The sequence below is a fragment of the Marmota monax genome, unplaced genomic scaffold (assembly GCF_021218885.2).
Source record: "Marmota monax isolate L192 unplaced genomic scaffold, Marmota_monax_Labrador192_F-V1.1 WCK01_AAM20220418_F8-fsc00027, whole genome shotgun sequence".
Classification (NCBI taxonomy): Eukaryota; Metazoa; Chordata; class Mammalia; order Rodentia; family Sciuridae; genus Marmota; species Marmota monax.
In genome coordinates this window covers 6,921,164-6,946,238 of record NW_026694617.1, presented here as the reverse complement: position 1 = coordinate 6,946,238, position 25,075 = coordinate 6,921,164, and the positions used below count along the sequence as shown (strand labels likewise).

General features: G+C 36.5%; 1 protein-coding gene across 3 annotated transcripts in view; it reads left to right on the top strand.

Moving 5' to 3' along the window:
- Positions 1-25,075, top strand: part of Cttnbp2 (cortactin binding protein 2) — a 145,820-nt gene that overhangs the window by 45,679 nt on the left and 75,066 nt on the right. For 2 of the 3 annotated variants that reach the window (XM_058572125.1, XM_046422433.2), the window contains exons 3-4: positions 4,085-4,309; positions 18,483-20,112. In XM_058572125.1, the coding sequence (XP_058428108.1) occupies positions 4,085-4,309; positions 18,483-20,112 (1,855 nt within the window). Of the gene's footprint in view, positions 1-4,084; positions 4,310-18,482; positions 20,113-25,075 lie in introns of those variants that run through there. The other variant, XM_046422434.2, reaches the window with a different exon arrangement.

Below are 25,075 nucleotides of genomic sequence, written 5' to 3'. Positions count from 1 at the left end.
GGAACATGCTTTGTCTTTTTGTACCTGGCTTTCTTCACTTAACGTAAGTTCTTCTAGTTTTATTCATGTTGCCACAAACGGCAGAATTCCAATATTCTGTTGTGTGTGTGTGTGTGTGTGTTTGTGATACAGATACACACCACATTTTCTTAATTCATTCATTGTCAATGACACCTCATCTGATTCTTTGTCTTGGCTATTATGAATAGTTAAAGCTTATAATTCTAAAACAAAATGAAACACAAGAAAAGCACACAAAACTACTTCATATTAGTGAAAAAATGATATTACATATTTCCAGACCATGAAATCTATTTGAAAAAACTGGAAATAAGTTCATGATTAAAGTATTTACCTTTTAGATTTGCCAAGGTTAATGTTAACTCATCCATCAATAGTTCACTCTGGCCAGGCATGTTGCCACATGCCTATAATCCCAGCAACTCAGGAGGCTGAGGCAAGAGGATCATGAGTTCAAAGCTAGACTCGGCAACTTGGTGAGGCCCTAAGCAACTCAGTGAGACCTGGTCTCTAAATAAAGTATATTTTATAAAGGACTGGGGATGGGGCTCAGTGGTTAAGCAACCCTGTGTTAAGCAACCCCAGTTCAAAAAACAAAAAAGGAAAAGTTTGCTCTAAGAATAACCTACATTTTATGGAATGGCTTGAGTTAGTGCTTTAATATGTTGGATGAGTGAGTAGACACAAAGTAATAAAAATGGGTCATTCAAGTGTAATTTCATTAAGGAGCCCATCCTGATAAATATAAAAACACTGAAGCGAAAACCAAGTTTCAAAATCTCAGAAATAATACTTAAAATCTACTTTTGGCTTTTAAACCTTCTATCTCCACTGAAAGGGCACATGAAAGAATCTAGCTGTTGAGACCAAAAAGGAAGGTTTTTTTTTTTTTTTTTTTTTTTTTTTTTTTTTTTAATCAAAGAGCATTTCCCTGTAGAGAATTGTGCCATGAGTCTTGCCTCATCCAGTTAGGTCTCCCATCATCTCAAGTAAAAAAAAGGGCTTCAAGGAAACTAAAGACTTGGTATGTTTCTCCTGCAGTCTCCTGGGGATAAGTGAAAGTGGAGCTGAACAAACAGCCATTCTGTGGAAGTTAGGAGGGGTAGATGCCATAGTCATCTTGAGGAGACCAGCTTCTCTTTTGGATAGAGCTCTGAGTGTTTCTTATAGACCAGTTTGGGCCAGGAGCATCAAAGAGTGGGAATGAGAATGATTCAGGTCCTGTTACACAGGGCAGTCAGGAGAGAACACAGGACTTCAGCCAACAAAAGTTTTATCTCAGATGCTTCATGAGGAGCATTTGCAGGGCTGGCTTCAGGGACTTGTAACCTGTGGCATTGCAAGGGGCATGTGATTAAACACTGGGCTATTGTCATCTTGAAATTTTACATTTTGGGGAGTGTGGGGGCCTCCAGGTTTGCATTTTGCTCTGGGTCCTGAAGATTAGGTAGCCAGTACTAAATCTGTGACCTACATTGAGAAAACAGGATGAAAGAGTCCCAGCAGTGGTGAGGGAGAAGTCCTTGAAGGAAATCAACAAGGACACCATGAGAAAAGAGTAGACCTTAAATATTTACCACACTCAATTGACAAAGATAGCATACCAACTAATAAAAGGCATGTAGAACTTTCCTACTTCCCTCACCTCTTTCTTTATCCTCCTACAGCACCTGTCAACAGAAAAGATGAAGCCTGCTTAGAAAGAGGAGAAAAGGCTTTGCTATGTACTCCTTTGCCAGGTGGGGGTGTTGGCCTGCAGTAGATGCTAGCTGAGGAAGAGAGACAGCCACAGATTTTCAAATAACTAGAATGGGACTATTCTGTGACTTAAAGTGACTACTATAGCACTTTCATTAAATGGAATTGCTTAGAAATACCATGCGGCTGTCCAAGTTTTTCTCCAGGAGTGTGGGGAGAATTACATTGAATGCATGTTAAGGGAAAGTGAAGTACAAAATGGAATTGCTTTTGAAATTGCATTTCTCAAGTGATACTTATTCAATATATGTATTGATTACATAATTGAATTTGAAGAACCTAGAAGCACCAAATGCTTTTAACTCATAAATGTTGTTATCTTTTAAATTTAAGATAATTTTCTGAAAGGTAGCTTAAATTTAACAGTGAAACCACACTTTTTGTGCATTTTATTTCTTAATATTATTTGGTAGTAGGAAAAGAAATGTTAGAATTTTTTTTCCCATTTGTCCTAGCACTTGGGTTCATCTAGTTGGTGGCTTGTTGACAGTGTTCTAAAAATGTAATAATTGTTTAATGCAGTCACCTTTAAGGTGAGGAACCATATGTAATATTTTTTTAGATAACATGTTTAACATTTGACAGAATTAAGCTTGATTTATTTTAACTTAGTTTTTCAATGGCTGTAGCATAGAATATCTTTTTTTTTTCCTAGTAACTATTCCAAAATGACCTCAATTAGGAAAAATATTGATGGCTTTCAATATATTTCTTCTGCTAGTGTTCCATTTTATGCAGATTGTTGTAGACTAATTATAAAAAATCGCATTTAGTGTTATTCATTGGTGTGAAATTAACTTTATTACCCATGAACTGACATTTAGAGTAAAATAGAGTTATGTTCTTTCCTGGGATTCTATGAACTATATTTTAATGATATTCAACCACAAGGAGATAATTGAATTTTTAAAAAATCTGCTGAAGTCTTTTATAGTTGGTCAAACTTTACAAAATATGAATCCTGTGATTTGATTTTTTTTACATAAAAAAATTTAGATATTTTTTCTAGCAGATATTTTCATAATGTCATTCAGGCTAGAAAATACCTTATAGGGGATTTATTTGTTGTGACTTACCTGATTATTATTTGAACTATAAATTATAGAGATAATTTTGTTTATTTTTGAAGTTTTGCTAAAAGTTATTTTGTCAATATTTTTTATTTACTTTGTTCTTAATTTTTTAAATGTTAATTTTACAGATTTGAGGGGTACAATGTTACTATTTTTGGGGGGGCACTTACTGAATTCAGGGGCACTTGACCATTGAGCCACACCCCAGCCCTGTTTTGTATTTTATTTAGAGACAGGGTTTCACTGAGTTGCTTAGCACCTTGCTTTTACTGAGACTGGCTTTGAACTCCCTATCCTCCTGCCCCAGCCTCTGAGTTGCTGGGTTTACAGGCGTGCACCACTGGGCCTGGCCATAATATAGTGATTTGATACATTTACATAGTGTGTAATGACCACTAATTTTATTTTAAATTGGAAAAGACTATAAGTAGAATTTGGATCCCTGAGGGGGCATCATGTGAAAAACTATATTTGGATCATTTGTAATATAAAAGACTATTATTTTCAGGGGGATACTTGGATTGTAAACCAGCAGCACTTTACTAAGATACATATGCAGTCCTTTATATTTTTTATTTTGAGATAGGGTCTCATTAAGTTGTTTGGGACCTCATTAAGTTGCTGAGGCTGGCCTGGAACTTGTGATCCTCCTGTGTCAGCCTCCAAACCACTGGGATTAGAGGCGTGTGCCACTGTGCCTAGCTCGAAGACTGTTCTTAAGGGAAAGTGTTTAGCTTTCCATCACTGGGACAGAATATCTGAGGTAATCAACTTAAAAGTTGGAAAGGTTTATTTGGTTCACAGTTTCAGAGTTTTCAGTCCAGGACCATATGGTGTATGGGAAACAAAGTGAGAGGAAAAGGAGGGTCCAGGGTCCTACAAGGACATGATCCCTTGACCTAACTTCCTTAAACTATATCCACTTCCTAAAGGTTCTACCACTCCTGGTAACATCACAGGCTGGGAATAGCCCTCAACATATGGGCTTTGGGGGGGGGGCATTAAAATATTGCAGCTATAGCAGAAAAAAAAATTTTAAATGAGCTGAATGGCATGCCAGGCTGGTCAAAATTGGGGTCACATTGGCCTTTTGCTCACCACCTGACCTCCTGAGCCATTACTCAGAGCAATTGTGAACATCATTTGGAAAGGTAATCACAAAACCTTCTTCTAAATATCTTTCTGTATATTTGTATTTCTTTCTTCAATACATTCTTCTATTTTCATCCTAGGCTCGCAGGAAGGAGGTGTTTATCCAGGAACGGTATGGGAGATTTAATCTAAACGACCCATTCTTGGCACTCCAGAGAGACTATGAAGCAGGTGCTGGTGACAAAGAGAAGAAACCCGTTTGTACCAATCCCCTCTCCATCCTTGAAGCAGTCATGGCCCACTGCAGAAAAATGCAAGAAAGAATGTCTACACAGCTGGCTGCTGCTGAGAGCAGACAAAAGAAGGTAATGAGGCTTTCATTACTGATATTTTATGGTCATTTCCCCATGATGCAGGGTAAATGAAGAAACTATCATTGAGGTAGATGCTTGTTGCTAAATATTGTATTTTCAGGAGGAATTGGGATAAGTACTTTGATTGGCAAAATGCTACAGGTTCTGTGTCCCTTTTAAAATGCAACTTAAAATGCAACAGAAGGCTGGGGTTGTGTCTCAGTGATAGAATGCTTGCCTAGCATGTGTGAGGCACTGGGTTCAATTCTCAGCACAGCATATAAATAAATAAAGCCTGTTGACAACTAAATAAATATTTTAAAAAATAAAGCAATTTTTAAAATCCTGAAACAAAAATGCCATGGAAAGTAACAGTAAATCATAAGGGAAGTTTGACAAAGGAATTATGTTTCCCATGATGGTTACTTTGAAACTTTCTTTAAAAGATGTATTTTTGAATTTTTTTGTTTTTGTTTTTGTTTTTGTGATGGGGCTGGAGAGCCTTTATTTTCCCAGAGCAGTAAGACTTGCTTTAGCTGCATGGTGGCTCAATCCAGCAGTGCAACCAGTACTCTCTGATCATTTGGGAGCATACCCAAGTTATTTTATCCAGCACTTGTCTAAAATATTTGTTTGCAATCAGAAATAATTTTATTATTTTAGTTTTTGTTATTTCTTTGGGAAATGAAACATCAAATAGAACAGAATGAAAGTTTGTATGGCTTATCCAGTGTCACAATGTGTTGTAAAGTACTGGTGAGTGTCAAATTCACCTTTGGGATGCAATGACTGGCAGCTGCAGACCTCCTGCTCATACATGTCCATTTGAACCCACCTCCTTCCCCTTTCACATTCCTTGCACTGGAGTACATGCTTCAAAGAATACTAAGCCTGATTTTAAAAAAACAACATATTGCGATTTATCATAAGGGAATTTAAGTTTCAATTTTATCTTTCTAACGTGCTGCCAATACTGTTGATTTTATTAAATAAGAGAGGAGGTCATAGAAGCTAATGCTGCCTGGTGTGATTAAATTAAAATTAATGTTTTCCCCAATCATTATTAAAGTACAAATTAAAATGTTTATCCTTTTCAGAGAATTCTTCATATCTCATATTTAACACCTGATGTACATACAACCTGAATGCAGTATGCTGTCAATATTTATGATAATATCATTAAACACGCATGTGTCTTTTCCTTGTAATTAGGTCTTTAGTTAACATATGAATGCCAACATTCTGGTGTAGGCGCTGAATAAAGCAAACATTTTCCTCAGTATGTTACATGGTAGAAAACGAAAGCACTGACTAAAATAGTGAAGAATAGAATTGCCTTTATGATGTGAGGCAAAGTCACAGTTGTACTCTGGACTTTGCAAACCCTCCACCAAGCCCTGCAGTCAACCACACTTAGCAAATCCTCCACCAAACCCTGCAGACAACCACCAAGGTCTCTGGAGGGTTTAAAAACTCCCCACAAACCGCACAAGCAGAAGCCAGTTTATTTCAGCTGATGTCACTGAAATTCATTTATATTTCTTGGATGGGTTACATTTTAATTATGTTCTTAACATGTCAAATGAGCTATATAATAATAAATTATTTCTACTGCAATTTGTGCTGTATTATCAAAAATCAGGAGGATATTTTCTTTTCATTTAATATATAAATAATGCATACTTGCCTCAATTTTACTTCAGTCCTGCTTTTATTTATCCTCTCTCTTTTAGGAGAAAATAAAGAACCCATTTCTAGTTGAGTCAAAGATTTTATTATCTGGCTAATTTTTTTCTAAATCAACTTACATCCTGTTTGTTTCTGAATGACTGGGTCATTTCCAACCTGGCTGGGAGTGAAAGGAAATTGTTCCTGTCCTGTGAACCCTGAGAGGCTAATATAAGATGAGCCAGTGCATCTGCCTCCCATGTATACCAGGGATACAGGAGTCCTTTATGGCCAGATTCATTGGCTGTATAGTCTCAGTGAAGGGTTGTTTTTGACAGGAAATGCTGTTTTTTATCTTTAAATAATACTCTCTTCCAGTAGATTACAGTGTTTCAGAAGAGTGGCAGTTTATACTCTTACCCTGTATCTTTCAAGAAAATATGTCATCACCTGATAAAAGCAGAAACCCCAAAGTTATCTTTCTTTTTTTAAACAACAAAATTATCTGTCACCTTTAATCCTGACACACACTCTCTCTCTCTCTCTCTCTCTCTCTCTCTCTCTCTCTCTCTCTCTATATATATATATATATATATATATATATATATATATATATATAAAATTTTAGCCAAATGTCTTCAGTACCCTGGTATATAGAGTAAATTGCAGCTTTAGAAACCTAAAAGCAATAAGGAAAAAAAATCAATTATTTTAAATGAGTTCAGTTCTTTAAATCATAGCCAGAGCGAAAGGCTGGGAAAGCAAAGCCCATTATCTGTAATTCAAGTATTTATTACCTAACACGGCATATCTTTTTGGTAATACTAAGACATTTGGCCTCAGTGTTGCTCTGGTTGGCCTCTCAAGGCTAGAGAAGAAGCCCTGTGCTCATTCATGCATAAGTTCCTGCTGAGACTACTAATAGGAGGGTTAACTGTTTGGTAATTTGTGTGCCAGAGAAATTTGGGCAAGAGTCAATTTGGCAAATGGGCTGAGTCTGTTAAACCACTCTGAATAAGCTAATGAGTAATCGTCATGGGGAACTTTGCCTCTGGTAATCTACTCCATGTTTTGAGCCAGGAACCCAGGGTGGAATGATATGTGGGTTTCTGGGTTTCTATTTTTCATCTTGTGCATCACCCTCTAATAGGGCTTCTATTCTAATCTATTTGAAAAATAGGGAGGACATCCATATATTTCTGCATTTTATTCATACTTAGAAAGCATTGTTTCTAGTCCTGAAATAGGAAATTTGAGCAAAGCCTTTAAAAATAAGAAGTCACAATAATAATTAGGGAATTCAGAGGAAGAGCAGATCTTTTCACCAGTGAAACAGCTAATGATAGTACTGTGTGTTAGATATAGCTTTTTCCAGGTCACAGCTCTGTATAATTAGGCCAGTTGCATGACAGTAGTTGCCTCTGATAGGATTCTTAGTTTTAAGCAAGTGAAGCCAAAGCCCATTGATATTTGTTGACTGGCTTACAGAAATATCAGCTGTTTTATAGCATGGTTCATCATGGTTGGACCGCTAGGGGGTCAGCTCTTAACATCCAGTATCATAGGCAGATGTTTCTTCCAAAGCTAGTCTCCAGCAGTTGGTGCTTCTGCTGATGAGAGCTGGAGGCTGCAGCTTGCCCCTCTTCCCTGATGATGCCAGACAGCCTCTCATCATCACTGCGTAGAATCCGGAGTGTGCCTCTACAGTCCTGTGTCTTTGCATCATTTATTTTCTATTGGAAGCCCAAGGCAATATATGACTTGCCAACCTTAGGCCACAGGCTCCCTAGCTGCATGGAAGGCCAGAAAAGTAACCATTTAACATATTTATATTCTGTAGGGAATAATTGTTATGTGGAGAATTCTACCAGGAACATATTCCAGTGTTAGACAATGGGAGAAATGACAAGTGGGCCATAAAAGAACAAATTGTTTTGTTCATTTTATTTCATGTGACTTTTTCTTCTTGTTATAAATAACCACTTCATTCTGCCATCTGTATCCAGTGCTTTCTCTTTCACTATGCAATGGTTCCATTTATCACACATATGAATATATTTTAGTTTTAAATTACTTTCTATAATTTAAACCCATAATAACATGGTAGAGAATCATCTATAATGACATTTTTAGGAAAAAATATTTAGCACGTTTTTATATGTGAATGCTTATTTTAGCTCATTTCTGTATTTTCTTCTGTACCTGAATGATTACTACAGCTCACTTTTGTATAATTCATTGTTAAACTTCAAAATGCATTCTGATTTCTCAGGAGCATTGCAGAACAATTACTAAAGGAAAGCTGCAGACTCAGGTCTGTGGCTGTGAGCTGGATTTTGAGGACAGAGCATTTTGCCTGATCCATGTAAAGAGCAGGCAAACCCCCTGCTCCCAGGGTTTATCTTTCTTCTCTTGATGCGCTAGGTTAGGAGGAAGGGGAATATGAGAATTGAGGAGCCCAGATTGCTGACTGGTGTTATTGACCTTGATAGGAAGAGGAAGGGAAAATATATTTTCATACATTTTATTGTGATTTATTTCTTTACCATATTGAAAAGGTATGGGGTGACCAGGGGAAGAGGAAGACAAGGATGCCATGAATAATGAGAGATCCGAGAAAGCAATAAGGAATGTAGTTATAGGAGAATTTTTTGTTGCGACAAACATGCGCTGTGCTTTCTCATTTCATAAATGACCATAATTGCTTTCCTCTCTGTTTTCCTCTTTGAATTAGAGCTAACTGTCTTTATATTGCTGCCCTGCTCTCACCTACGTAGTTTTCCCTTTCATTCTGTGAAAGTGTGTTCCCCTTCATTCATGGCTTCTAGTCTTGTGCTATTCTGGGAGCCACCGCCTACTTTCTCACCACCCAACAAACTGTGTTAGCTCCTCTCAGCTCTTCCACCGCAGTCCACTGCTCTTTGCAAGAATGTTTGGTGATACTACTCTGCAAAATTCCCTTTAGCCCCTACTTGAAAGCTACTGAGTAGATGGTATAAACTGGACAGCAGTATTATAACAAAGAAAACTGGATTTCAGTGGCTTACCTATACTGTGGTCCTCTTATTATTATTAGAGCTTTTTCGTTACTTTGGCTCCTTTTTAATTTAGATTATCTCTTTAAAATTTTCAGAGAGTCAGAGAATCAAATAAATGGAGATCATGGAGTTTTACATTCTTAGGAGTGTATAATGTGGTTCCTAGTACATAATAGGCAATTGAATGGATTTTTTTTCTTCAAACACTGCTTGCAATAAAGGGTATGAGCATAACTAATATTCAGATCATTCCAATTTAAACAAGTGCACATTTACCACTAGTAAATGTGGTGAACTGAACAATTTTTATAAATTTGTTAGTAAAGATATTAAAATGAGGCTAATTTATTGATGATCAGAAAAGTTAATATAGGACAGAATTAAGGACTCTTAGTGGGGACATTTTGAGATTATGTCAAATCTAGTGAGTTTACGGGACACACACACACACACTATATATATATAAAATGTGCCAACAGGACATCTATTTAGCATATGCTGTTCTTCATCAAATTAACCCATAAGATCCTTGAGATTATGTAGTAGCTGTTATTATACCCTCATTTTAGACATAAGCAAAATGAGGCCATAGATTATTTAAACAACTCCCTAATGATTTGAACGTAGCCAGCAGCCTCCCGAGTTCACATACATAACCCCTGTGCTACACACCTCTCAAAGTTGGACAGCCACTTGGAGATCTGCTTCCCAGACTTGGGCACTTCGTATTTAGTGTACTAAATGCTAGAAAAAATTAAAATTCTTAATAGTTTATTTTTTTTTAATTTTGCTATTTCTTCAGAGCATTTTCAATGGAAGGATACAGATTTTAACATACCTCTCCCAATAGTGCTGTGACCCCAATAAAATGCAAAAGTTTAGAGGAGAAAAACAAAAACTTGCTCATGTGATATAAAGGTATTATAGCTGGTTCTTTTATTTATATGTGGAAGATTGATCTAGTTCTTTTCTCACAAATATCCTATAATATTAAGGCTAAGTGAGAGAGAGTCAAAATATATCAGTAAAGATCAAAACATCAAAATTGGAGGCTACAGAAAGGATTTTGCTGAAAATGAGCCATTTCCCCACGTATTATGGAGAATAAACATGAGGAAATATAAACCAATGAATTAAGATCTTTCAGTTTAATTATTAGCGGAATATATATATATATATATATATATATATATATATATATATATATATATAGGTGTAGAGTCATGAATTCTTGTTCAGCGAGTTAGAAAACCATCTGCTATCACTATTTTGTTGATCAAAATAATCCCAGATTAGCCATTGTTTCCTTTTGATATTTTCTCATCATTCTTTAAGTACTTTTTAAATTTCTTGCATCAGAATACTCCAAACTCATATTTTCCGTAATGCAACCCAAGGAGTTAGCTGTTTCTCCCAGTAGCACTACATTCTTTTTCTTTTATATATATATATATATAGTTTGAGAAACTCTGTGAGCTCATACAGTTTAATAAAATTAGGACCAGGCTTTTGAGCAATGACAAAGAATAATAATTTCAATATTAATTCACCATATTAAATTTTTTAAAAACATGGCATCAATATTTACCTTTTTTTTTTTTTTTTGGTATGGTGCTGGGAATCAGACCAAGGACTTCCTACATGCTAGGCAAGCACTTTACCACATTCCCAGCACCACTTACTACATTTTTAATGAAATGCCTTTCTGTTTTCAGTGCCATTTGGTACCTATTTTTTGGAAATTTTTATTGGCTATCTTTTCCCTGCTATAGCAATCTGTGCCTGCTTTTCCATGGGAATGCTTCAGACTTGTAAATCCCCTGCATCAACTGATTTTCTCCCCTTCTCATAGTAGTGTCTCAGTAGGTTTTAGACTTGTCATTTTTTGATGAGTCAGAACTTTCTTAATGTATAACAAAGTCATTCTTCTTGATCCTCCTTAGTTTTTATCTTTGAGACTTAAGAGAGATTCTTCCTTATATTTAAAGGGTCACCATTTCTATTTCTTATGTGATGTCTTTCTTCCAATATGCACCTTGTTTATTTCAATTTTTTTTCTGATATAATTTGGAGTTTATAGAACAAGTTGCAATAGTATAATGTCATATTGTTATCTAGAATCTGTTATTTATATTTTGCCCCATTTACTTTATTATTTTCCCTTTCCTTCCTCTACACAAAGACAAACACATGCTTTTTTTCTGAAATGTTGGGCAGAGTAAATTAGAGATGTAGTGTTTACCCCAAATGCAGGGATAATCTCTTATCTAATCACCATTCACTTTACAAAATCAGGATAATTATAGCTGATACCAGTATTTTATGTAATATAGCCACATTAATTTTTCATTAGTTGTTTTAGTAATGACCTTCATTTAATTTTTCTAATTCAAGGTCATGCATTACATTTAGATGTAATTTCTCTTTAATCTCCTTTAAGCTGCAACAGTTTCTCACCCATTTTCTTTTTTTTTTTTTTTTTTTTTACTTTTTATTTTTATATGTCTGGAGAGCACAGGCTATGTATTTTGTAAAACCTCAATAGCAGTTTGTCCAGTGCTTCCTAGTGATTAGATCAAGTTAGTGCATTTCGGGTGGGAATACCATGGAAGTGATGTTGAATTCTTTATCTTGTATCATGACAGTTCAAAAGCATATGATTTTGGTGTTTCCTAAACTAAATCATCTGGTGATAACATTGATCACCTGGTTAAGGTGTTGTCTGCCAGCTTTTCCCACTGCTTAGTTATTGTTCTTTTTGCAATTAATAAGTAACTTAAGGGAAATACCTTGAGATTCTGCAGATATCCTCTTATTACATATTTATTCACCCTCTAGTTTTAGAAATCATTGGTGATTTTTCAATCCCACCATTCCTTCCACATTTATTATTCACATTCTACTGTCCCCCTTCACCATTCACTTGTTTATTATCTACCTAGGTGTAGAGTCATGAATTCTTGTTCAGCGAGTTAGAAAACCATCTGCTATCACTATTTTGTTGATCAAAATAATCCCAGATTAGCCATTGTTTCCTTTTGATATTTTCTCATCATTCTTTAAGTACTTTTTAAATTTCTTGCATCAGAATACTCCAAACTCATATTTTCCGTAATGCAACCCAAGGAGTTAGCTGTTTCTCCCAGTAGCACTACATTCTTTTTCTTTTTTTACACTTTTTTTGGTTCTTTTTAGTTATACATGACACTAGAATCCATTTTGACATAATTACATAGCATGGAATATATCTTGTTCTAACTCAGACCCCAGTACCTCTCCTTCCCTTCTCCTGACCCCTTCCCTCTGCTCTACTGGTCTTTCTGTCATTTACCCATTGCTATTTTTTTAAATTAATTTTGTGTGGATGTACAATGGTGAGATTCACTATGGTATATTCATGTACATACATAGGAAAGTTATGTCAGATTCATTCCATTGTCTTGTCTTTTCCTATCTCCCCTCCCTTTGTCTACTCCACTGAATTTCTATTCCTGTTTTTACAATCTCATCCCCTCCTACCCTATTGTGGATTAGTTTCCATAAATCAGAGAAAACAATCAACCTTTGGTTTCTTAGGATTAATTTATTTCACTTAGCATTGATAGTCTCCAGATCCTTCCATTTACTGGCAAAAGCCATAAAGTCATTCTTCTTTAATTGCTGATTTAAAATCCTTTGGATATATACTGAGGTGTGGGATAAATGGATCAAATAATGATTCCATTTCTAGGTTTTGGGGAATCTCTATACTGCTGTCCAGAGTGTTTGCACCAATTTACAATCCCACCAACAATGTATGAGTGTACTCTTTCCCCACATCCTCACCAACATTTATTGTTACTTGTATTCTTGATAATTGCCATTCTGACTGAAGTGAAATGAAATCTCAGTATAGTTTTAATTTACATTTCTGTTAATTGCTAGAGATATTGAACATTTTTTATATATTTGTTGACCATTCATATTTCTTCTGTGAAGAGTTTGTTCAGTTCCTTAACCCATTTATTGACTGGGTTATTTGTTTTTTTGGTGTTAAGTTTTTCTGAGTTGTCTCTATATCCTAATACTAATGCCCTGTCTGAGGAGTAGCTGGCAAGGATTTTCTCCCATTCTGTAGGCTTTCTCTCTATGCTCTTGATTGTTTCCTTTGCTATGAAGAAGCTTTTTAATTTGATGCCGTCCCAATTATTGATTATCAATTTTCCTTCTTGTGCTTTAAGAGTCTTGTTAAGGAAGTCAGTTCCTGAGCCAACATGTTAGAGTGATGGGCCTGTCTTTTCCTCTAGCCAGTTCAGGATTTCTGGTCTAATTCCTAGGTCTTTGATACACTTTTGAGTTTTGCGCAGAGTAAAACATAGGGGTTAAATTTCATTCTATTACCTATTAATTTCCAGTTTTTCCAGCACCATTTGTTTAAAAGGCTTTCTTTTCTTCAGTGTATGTTTTTGGCCCCTTTGTTAAGTATGAGATAACGGTATCTATCTGGATTTGTCTCTGTTGTCTTCCACTCTATTCCATTGGTCTCCATGTCTTTGGTGTGAATACCATGCTGTTCTTACTGCTGTAGCTCTGTAGTATATAATTTGAGACATAGTATTGAGCTGCCTCCTGCTTCACTTTTCTCATTAAGGGTTGCTTTGGTTATTCAATGAGTCACATACCCATCCCTTTTTATTATTTTTAAATTATTTTTAAAAAGGGTCTCACTAAGTTACTGAAAGCCTCATTACATTGCTAAGGCTGGCCTTGAACTTATGATCTTCCTGTCTCATCCTCCTGAGTTTTGTTTACTAATTTTTAAGGAAAAAATTTACATATGTCTTAAGAGTACACATTGATGAGTTTTGAAAGCAATCCTCCTAATAAGACACAGAATCTTTCCTTCACCACAGAAAGTTTCCTGGAGAAGCTGGGCACAGTAGTGTACACCTGTAATCCCAGTGATTCATGAGACTTGAGGATCTCAAGTATGAGACCAGCTTTAGCAACTTAGCAGAATAAGTTGCTAAAGAACTTCTCAGAATAAAAAGTGAAAAGAGCTGGGGATTGGGGATGTAACTCTGTGATAGAATATTCCTGGATTCAATCCCCAGTACCAAGAGAGAAAGAGAGGGAGGGAGGGAAGAAAGAAAAAAGAAATTTCCTAAAGGACTTACCTACTTAACTCTCTGCCCCCAAGTCAGGCAATCTCTAAAGATTCATCATAGGTTAGTTTTGCCTGTACTAGAACTCAGGGAAATGAGGACTGTAGTTTTAAAGTGAATTCTTAAGTGCAGGGGTCTTCTAACCTTTTTTTTTTTTTTCCTTTCAATGTTGTTTTGACAATTCTAGGTCCTTTGGACTTCCATTAAAAAATAAAATTAGTTTGCTGATTTCTCCAAAAATATGCAGAAATTGAAATTTTATTTAAATTTTACACTAAATTTGTGAGAATTGACATGATAAAAAAATTCAATCTTTCACCCCTCAAATATAGTATAAATTTCTCCATTTGCTTAGTTTTTAACTTCTCTTAGCAATCTGTTTTCTTATTTTCCAATGTAGTGGTCTTACAAGTCTTATTAGTTTTATTTCTTTGTATTTTATTTTTTTGAAGCTATTGTTCATCAAATTAAAAATAAATAAAAAAAAGTTCTTCCAGATGTTTGTCATCAGTACACAGGTATTTACTGATTTGTGTATATTAACATTGTATCCTATTGTCTTCTAAATTATTAATTCTAGCAGTTATTTCACACATTATACATGATTTGCTAAGTGAATAATCATGATATATGTAAATAGAACACATTTTACTTCTTCCCTTCCAAATACTTGCCATCTTGCCTGCCTACCTTTGGCTGCGTGACCCCCATCATCACAACAACTAGAGCCTCCAGTACAATGTCACAAGTAGTGAGTGCTGGCCTCATTTTCTTTCTTAGGGAGAAAATATTTGGCATTTCTTCATTAAATATAATGTTAGTTATGCTTTTTATAGATAACCATTTATATCCTTGACATTTCATTCTATTATTTGTAGAAAGGTTTTTATAGTGGATGGATGGGGTTTGGATTTTTTAAAATGGTATATCTACATCTTTTGACACAATCATGTGTTTTTTTTTCTTTCTGTTAATTCTTTCAATACAATGAATTACATAGATTGATTTTTAAAAGTTTACACAACTTGTATTCCTGAAGTAAATCTTACAGAGTTACCATTTCATTACCCTTCTTACATGTTTCTGGGTTTGGTTTGCTTGTTTTGCTAAGGGGTTTGAGTTTGTGTTCAGGAAGGTATTTTTTATGTTAATTAAGAATATAAATTTGGGGGGTTTGTATGAAAAATACTTTTGGTTTATAAAATTAATTGAAAACATTTCTTCCCTTTTTTTTGAAGAACTATGTACAAGTTTGGCTCCATTTCTCTTTAATGTTTGGTAGACTTCACTAGTAAAGCCTTATAAGCTAGGAATTTTCTTTGGGGAAAAGTTTATAGTAGTAATTTCCATTTCTTTAAAATACAAAGACAATTTCAATTTTCTGTCATTATATACTAATTCTGAAAGTTGTGTTTCAGAGAAATTTGATGTGTTTTAGATTTGTTGAATTTACTGGCACAAAGTTACATGTTATTATTCTTTTAATATTTGTTCATTCTGCTATGATATCCTCTCTGATTGTTGTTATTTGTAACTTGTGTTTTTTCTGTTTCTTGATGTGTTTTTTAAGCTGTTTAAAAACATTATAGACTCTTTGATGAGAAACAGCTTTTGACTGTTATTTTTATATCATCTCTCTTCTATTTCATTGATTTCTTTTTTTATTTTTTCTAATTATTTTGGATTTAATTTGCTCATCTTTTCCTAGCTTCTTAAAGTGAAACTTGGCTGATGGATTTGAGGTAACTCTTTTCATGTAAGCATGTCCAGCTGCCTGTAGGTGCTGTTTTCACTGCATCCCCCAAATTTGGTATATTGTATGTTTATTTTCATGTAGCTTGCAATATATTCCAGTCTCCTTTGTGATTTCCTCTTATACCTTGTACTATTTAGAAACAAGTTGTTTTACTTTTCAATCTTCAGTTTTCTTGATAGATTGTTCTTTATTTGTAATTCTGCTGTGGCCAGAGAACATATTCTGTAAGATGTTTACCTTTTGAAATTTACAGGTAGTTTTAAGAACTCAGCAAGTGCACTTAAAAAGACTGCATCTTCTATAGTTTTCATGTATTCTGATCCATAAAATCAATGTCCAGGTGACATTTATAGAGTTATTCAGCTCTGTATAGACTTATGGTCATATGATTAGTTTCAAATACACTTCTCTTTTCCTTTTGGATTTTTCTTACATTCATATTTTATTTCTAATAATAATTCTTAATCTTCAACTTTATGATATGACTGTATTTCCTTTGAAAATGGCCCTGGTCCTTGAGCAAGGTCACCTTACATGCAATGACACTGCAAATGACCTGGGTCATGCCATGCGTCATTCTTACTTAGCAGTGGCCCTCAGCACCCTTCCTCTGTTATCGATGTTTATAATCTGACTTCAGTAAATACTGACTCTTTAGAGAACACGTTACAGATTCTGCCAGACCCCTGCAATAAAGTGAGGATTGAAATAAAGTCAGTTGTACAACTTCTATATCTATAGAAATCACATTTACACTATCAGAAGTGTGTGATAGCATTGTATCTGAAAAAAAAATGTATGAAATATAAAAACACTTCACTGCAAATAAATGCTAACAGTAATCTGAACTTTTGGAAGAATGGTGCCAATAGCCTAGTTCAGTGCTGAATTGCCACACACCTTCAATTTGTTAAAAAAAAAAACAACAACAGCTAAACAAACAAAAAATCTATCTGTGCAGCAGAGTACAATAAAAAATAAAATGGGGTCTCCCTGCATGTCTAGAGGAAAAAAATTTCTTCCCTCTCTTTAACCAGGTAGATCTACTTTAATGTTTATGAACCATAAAGCCTTTTGTGGACCACCAGTGGAAAGTGTTTTCGCCGGGCAGCTGAAGCATGTGGGCCAATATTATTACTACATCTCGCTGGAGATGTGTCCTTTGTGGTTTGTAACCTCTTGATAGATGTGAGAACCCCATAAGACTGTGTTAGAACATAGCTGTAAGACTGTCCACATGTCCAGAACATCTGATAGTATTTGGACATTTGTTATTTCTGTGGAACTATGTTCTTTCATCTATTCAACAATTTAAGCACTGCTGAATGCCAGCCACTGTTCTAGGTCTTGGGTACACACCAAAGAAGTCACAATCCCTGTTCCCCCAAAGTCACATTCTATGAGGTAGGTAATGAATAGGGGTGAGAGGTACATTGGGGGACAGGGACTGCTCTTTTCACAAGAGGGAGGAGAAGAGGCCTCACTGTAAAATTGAAAGTTGAGCAAAGGCCTGAAGGAAAGAAAGGAGCCAGGCTTTTGTGCTATTAGTTGCTTTTGTTAGTACTAGAAAACCTCATGTGGAGAGGGAAAGGTGTTTAAAAGCTCCCTAACTTTATCAATTAGAACTAAGATGTTTCTTTGCTGGAAGCAGAAAGCCTAAGGGTCTGTGGCTTGATGAATGGTTAGCACCGTTTTGTGCATGAAAAGGCAGATAGAGCCCCATGTGTGGGCAGCCTGATGAGTAGGGAAGGGCTGGAGTCCTGCCCCACACCTACTGCTCCTGTGTATAGTACACACCCTTAGTGTGGGACTGCCTCAGGCAGATGCATGGTGGGATTCTTAGCAGAGAGGACAACAAGATCAAAGACCCTGAGGCAGAACCTTGTTCAGGAATCACTAGGGAGGCCTCAGAGGTAGCTAAATAGAGAGCAGGAGTAAGTAAGACACAGGGTCAGACTTTAGGTTTACTCACATTGATTGTAGTGCTGATCAAATGATTCTTTAGCTCTCTATTGTTTTCAAAAACTCAATATATGATTTTATAAGATTTCTGCAATAACCTATCATAAGAATCTCATGTTAAATTACTTAGCTAAGTAATATAATTAATAAATATAGAAGCTTAAAATTTAACTGAAGTTCTCTGTTTTCAGCTTTTTTCACAATCAGTTCAGCCTCAAAGATTGGGTAGTCATTTTAAAGCATTGAACCTTGTTTAATTTTTTTTTTTTAATATCATCAGCTCCTTCACAGAGCTCTGTTTTTAAAAAACAAAACTGTCTGAATTCTGCAATTCAAGGCATCTGATTATTCTTATTTTTCTATAGTTCACTTTAACAGGTTTAAACAATTCTGTTGTAATCCTAGATGGTTTTCATAGTCATTTACAGCTGTTTTCTCATTTTAATGGATCTTTAAAAGTGTTGTCTTTTTACAACAGCACATTTTGAAACTGGCATTTTTACTAACACAAACCATTGAATAGTTAGAAAATCAATTAGTATCTCCTAAGATGCTCTTCTGTGATTAAAAAGTCTATCCCATTTATTAATCTGAGTTTCCCTGTGAATATCTTCCAGCTCGAAATGGAAAAGCTTCAGCTGCAAGCCCTGGAGCAGGAGCACAAGAAGCTGACTGCCCGCCTTGAGGAGGAGCGGGGTAAGAACAAGCACGTGGTCCTGATGCTCCTGAAGGAGTGCAAGCAGCTCTCAGGCAAAGTCATAGAGGAGGCACAGAAGCTGGAAGAAGTCATGGCTAAACTGGAGGAGGAGAAGAAGAAAATGAACGAATTAGAAGAGGAACTCTCCACTGAGAAACGGAGAAGCACAGAAATGGAAGCTCAGATGGAAAAACAACTCTCTGAGTTTGATACAGAACGGGAACAGCTGCGTGCCAAGCTGAGCCGAGAAGAAGCACACACCACTGACCTCAAAGAGGAGATAGACAAGATGAAGAAGATGATTGAGCAACTGAAAAGGGGAAGTGACAGCAAACCAAGCCTCTCTCTCCCACGAAAGACAAAAGATAGGCGTTTGGTTTCCATATCTGTGGGAACAGAGGGACCTGTGACAAGGTCTGTTGCTTGCCAGACAAACCTAGTGACAGAAAGCACTGACCACGTGAAGAAGTTGCCTTTGACTGTACCTGCGAAGCCCTCCACACCTTCTGCAAATGCAAAAGGGAATGTGTGTACCAGTGCCACATTGGTCAGACCAGGTATTGACAGGCAGGCTTCCCATGGTGACTTGATGGGCTCCTCTCTGCCCACTCTTCCACCTCCAAGTGCAAGCAGAATTGAGGAGAATGGACCGAGCACTGGCTCAACACCTGATCTAACAAGTAGCGCACCCTCAGTTCCCAGTAGTGCTGCCCCTCTCACTGCTCAGACACCAGGCACAGCTCCTCAGAATTCCTCGCAGACTCCACCTATGCACAGTTTACATTCACCATGTGCCAATGCATCTTTGCATCCAGGTCTAAACCCAAGAATCCAAGCAGCTAGATTTAGATTTCAGGGTAATGCTAATGACCCAGATCAAAATGGAAATACTACCCAAAGTCCTCCATCAAAAGATGTCTCTCCTACAAGTCGTGACAACCTAGTGGCCAAACAACTAGCTCGGAATACCGTGACCCAAGCACTGTCAAGATTTACAAGCCCTCAAGCGGGTCCTCCCCCCAGACCTGGAATGTCCCCCACGGGGGATGGTGGCACCTACTCTGCTGTCGGTCGGACAGGTTTAAAGACTCCTGGTGTAGCACGAGTTGACAGAGGAAATCCTCCTCCTATCCCTCCAAAAAAGCCAGGGCTCTCCCAAACTCCTTCTCCACCACACCCCCAACTCAAGGTTATTATGGATAGCAGCAGGGCCTCGAATGCAGGAGCCAAAGTTGATAACAAAATTGTGGCTTCATCTCCCTCCAGTTTGCCCCAAGGGAACAGGGTAATAAATGAGGAGAACCTCCCTAAGTCATCCTCCCCTCAGCTGCCACCAAAACCATCCATAGATTTAACTGTGCCACCCGCAGGCTGTGCTGTCTCAGCTCTGGCCACGTCTCAGGTGGGTGCCTGGCCTGCTGAAACCCCCGGACAGAACCAACCTGCATGTTCCGACAGCTCCCTTGTCATTCCCACCACCACTGCCTCTTGCTCTTCCATAAACCCTGTTAGTGCTTCATCCTCAGACAGCCTCCTGGTAACAGCATCAGGTAAAGGGATTGAATATTCCAACCTCTTTTAAGAACATGGCCTGTCTTCTCCCTTGCCTTCATTTCCTTCATATTGCCTTAAAACTTTTTTTTAAATTTATTTATTTTTCTTCTTTCTTTTTTGTAATTTTCTTTGAAGGCTCCAGGGTATGGTGATTCATCTTGCTCTATGAATTGCGGTTTCGTTATGCACAGTGCTTTCTTCTTTTAAAATAACCTGAAAATAGTGGTTTGAAGCACAAGAAGGCCATTAATTTAGAGAGACTAAAACATTTCCATGGGAGGAAAGCATATCCCTTCTTATTAAATATTTATCTCACAGGATCTCAGTATTAATGGATCATCAGACAGTTCGTGTTCAATTCTATCCCTTCTGGGATGACATTAAAAAATCCTTTTAAGTCGTTACTAACACTACTCGGATTATCAAATTGATTAGGTTTGTTCTGTAATTGGTACATTCTGAGTTTTAATATCAGTTTGGTATTAAGTTTTTTTTTTTCTTGTCCTCAAAAATGGAGTGTGAATGTTTTTAAAATTTCTGTTCTAAGTTTAGGTTATTTCAGAAGCCATTTACCCTGTTTGAAGCTATCATCTTCCAACACTAGAGCACAGATGGATAACAGCACGTGGGCATGTTAGAGAAGGTTTCCATTACAGCTGGGGTTTGTGAAGTCACTGACTCTGGGAATGATGAACAAAGAAGAACTAGATTATTTCCCTTATGTTGTAGGTTGCTAGCTGAAGCATTGCTTTGTATCCGCATGACCAGATTAGTTTTGTTTATGTTTTATTTTGTTTTTGCAGTGCTGGGGATGGAACCAGGGTCTTTCACATGCTAAGCAAGAGCTCTACCACTTCCTTAAGCTCCAGCCTGCATTAGTTCTTTGTTGGGCAAATGTGTGTGGTTCTACAACAATTTTACCATGTCCAAGTTTTGTTGACATTTCAGAGAAGTCTCCTACCAGTCATCTTAGTAGTTGCCACTTTTCCTTTAAAAATTAAAGGAGAGTTTGAAAAGTATCTCATTTAAAATTTAAGAGTGGAAATTTGAAAAACAGGCACACTATACTTGTTGATTATCAGGTAATGAGGTCAATCAATACACCAGAACTTATTTATCGAGTTATAAATAGTCTCCTTGAAATTAAATTCTTTGACAGGCTACATCCATATTTCAAGGAGTACAATTGAAAATTGGAAACAGCATTTTAAGTTACTCAGATCTGTGTTGGCTCTGTCATTTAAACTGCATTTGGGGTGATTTTTTTTCCACACTGAGCACATTTTCTCTTCCTTAATGTGAAACTTATACTACTCATGAGGAGAGTGGTTGTTAGGAAAATCAGAAATGTCACAGAGCATGACATTGAGCCTGGAAAAGCACAAGTGGTCAGTGAACAGAGGTGATCTTACTGCAATGGTGGTGGTGGTATTTCCAGCATTTGAGGGAATTTGTTTTAGAATAGACGTTAGTATTGTTTTGTGATGTCTTTTATAAGCATTCAACCTTCCATATTTTTCATCCAAAATAATATTGTTCCTCATGGACTGGAATAATGTTGGCTACTTGTCACAAATTAAATCTAATCTCAGAACAAGGATTTTTCTACCATTCAGAAGAATTTCTACCTAAGATCTTTAGGTTGTTGTAAAATTCAAGTTCCAGAAACATTTGGAGCAGTGGCAGATCTTTATCACAACTGCACAGATTGTGAACACATTCCAGATGCATAAATTTCGCCAGTGTTTTGTTTTGTTTTGCTCTGGTACTGGGAATTTAACCCAAGGACATTGTCACTGAGTTGCATCCCCATTACTTTGTTTTTTCATTTTGAGACAGTCTTGAGAAGTTGTTTAGGGCCTCACTAAGTGGCTAAGGTTGGCCTTGAACTTGTGATCCTCCTGTCTATTCTTTGATACTGTGAGGCTCTGCCAATTGTTGCCTATGCTCTTGGGCCTAACACTGAGGCCCTTTGTTTCCAGCAGAGAAGCTTTAAAACCAACATTTATGACTGAGGAGCATTTTGTCAGAAGGATTTTAAGTTTTCAAAGATGGAGAACTCTTATTAATTTGTTGTATATTTGTGGAATTTGGGATAGAGTAACCAGAACCACTCTGAAAAATGTTCTTTGCTTGTGTTCAGAAAGCCAAAGAGAATATAAATAGTGGTTCCAATGAAATACCATTGAGGATATGTGAAACAGGTTCCTTGTTTTCTGTTTTCTTTGCAATTTGGCCAAGTATTCTCAGAACTTTGCAGGATTACCTTTGGTGGAATAACAGGTTTCTGCACTATTCAGTCACCAGATGTGGCTTCTTAGGGGAGAGGAAAGGCATTGGAGGTCTTCAGTCTTTCAGCCAAGTCTACACTGAGCACCTCCTGTTTGGGGGTTGAAAACAACGTTATTGCACTTAGATAATGGGGATGTTTAACTGTGTACACTGTGGATGTAGGTCAGCCTGAACTTTCCAAATGATATATAGGATTTCAACTCTGCATTCCATTTAGATTCCCCCACAACCATCCCTGTGGTGCTGGGGATCAAACCCAGGACCTTATGCATGCAAGGCGAATTCTCTGTCACTGAGCTACACCCCTAGACCAGTTGCCCTATTTCTTGCCACCACAACCATTGCAACTTAGAAGCACCCAAACTCTCTGCATCCTGCTTCTTAACCTGGCTGTGCCTGGGCGAGCTTGTGCCTCTCCAGGCCATAAGCCCGTTGGAGGGTATTAACCTTCTAAACATCCACTAATGCCATTGTACTTGTGAGGAGCAGGGAATAGAGACAGAGCACAACTGCCAAATACCTGGCAGGTGTCTGTTCCCATTTCCATGATCAAACATGTACTTAATTGAGTATAAGAAGGCAGAATTAGTCCATTTCTACCCCTTTCTGGGTATCACTGGGCAGAGCAAATTCTCTCTGAAATATTAGCTTTGTCATCTAAAATTGAAAGCCACTAAGTCAAAAAATTATAGTACCAAAGGATGTCTTAAGCTTGCCTGATGAATTTTAAAACAACAGTTCACTGCCTCTCCCTCCTTGGAGAAATGCTAGATCCTATGATCTTTCAAACTCTCAAATCCTGGGTGTCCTGTCAGCTTCTGCCTGTGACAGTTAAAACTAAGTTAAAGCGCAGAGGAGGACTGACTGGAATGACACAAATTACCATTTTAATGGATTGCATTGTAAAATACCCAAATTCTGTTGGCAACTTTTATGGCCAAATGTTAAATTTTAAAATAGCATTTTAAATTCTAAATGAATTAGAATGTCTTGTTCCTTCTGAACTTGTCAAATGAACACATTTGAGTTAGATGAACAGAAGCCTAAACTGGAAGACACTCTGGGCAGCTGAGTTCCCATACCCTTGGAATTTTCTTTTCTGTTTTCTTTTTGTTATTACTGTTTATTTGGCACATTTTGTTGAATTTGGTTTAGATTTTTTTTTTCTTTAGTTAAACGTGTATTTTAAAAAGTATTCTCATGTACGATTGGCTTGAAGGCTAAACCAGAATACAAGAAATGTCTAGGCTGTGACATTAACCTTCTCCACCCTCTGAAGCTGATGCCGGAAGCTGTTCTCAACATCTCTTTCCTCTGCCATTGCATGTTCTCTGTTCCCTCCATGATGTGTTGTGCCCAGTGCTTACCCTCACTAACATTTGGGACACTGTAAAGCTGAATGCCTCTTTCTAACATCATTAGAGTAGCTGTGTGAATATAGGTCTGTCACTACTAAACCAGTTAATCTTGTTTGGAATTTTAGGCAATATAGTCTTGTGGTGGTTTTAATTTATTTTTCCCATATTTATAGCAGGATTTATAAAAATAAGTCTGTGCTAGAGAAAATTGGAGAGGATAGTGAGCATCTAACACTTAAAGTTTAAGAATACATGGTATTTATAAGGCATTTTTTGTACAGATTTTTAAAATATCTTGCAGCTCTCTAAGAAAACCAGGATACTGATTTGTCTTCCATAGTTTCATAGGATAGAATAATAACTTGAAGACTCTTGAGTGGTCTAAAGAATGAGAAAATTTCTCAATAACATATTTTTTCTTTCAGTTAACATTAAAATAGGATTTCCCAGCAAAGTATGTCCATAATTGATTATTTCTATGTATATATAAGAGAGTTGAAAAATATATTGTCTCCTCCCAAAGCCTAGAATTGTGGTGAAAAAAGAAAAAAGAAAAATGAAAGCAAAAATAATAGCAAACTGTTCAATATACGCATGTTGGTGTTCATAAAAGGATAGCAATAACCATGACCCCATGCGTGAGATCTAGAGTGAGAATATGTGTGCATATGAATGTATGTGAATCTGTGAGTCATTGTGAGAGTGCGTGAGAGTGTGTGTGTTGGGGAAGCAGATTGATGCTGAAAGTGTGAGCCATGTTCCCTCTTTTCTGCAGAAGACAGTGGTGCGATGCCTTGCTGTTGCCTGTATTTGCTTTACAAGGTTTCATTCCTTGGTGTTTATAATTTCTCTGTTTTTCATCCATTTCTAATAAGTACTGATTTAATTTTTGTGGGCCTGTTTTTTTTTTGTTTGTTTGTTTTAAAGAAAATACAAAAGGTAAAATGTACCAGAGAAGAGCCTTCTTGTAAGTATGAAGTAAACATACTACTTTTGTAAGAAGACCTAATGAATGTCAATAGGAAAATAGCATTAAGTTTATATAAATACTTAATTGTATGAGCATTTTAATTTTGTCTGACACTACAGTCATAATAGGGTAAAATAATAAAGTTTTTATGGGCCCAAATAATTGATTATAAAGATATAATATCCAGCTTTTAATAAGCAGTATAATATTGGTACGAATGTCTTTGTTTTATTTTATAAGGCTTTTTTTAAAAAACTGAGAAATTTCTTTGATATGTATTTTCTTAATATTTATTAAAATAATCAAAGGCCCATAATTTAGGTTTTAATCATAATAATT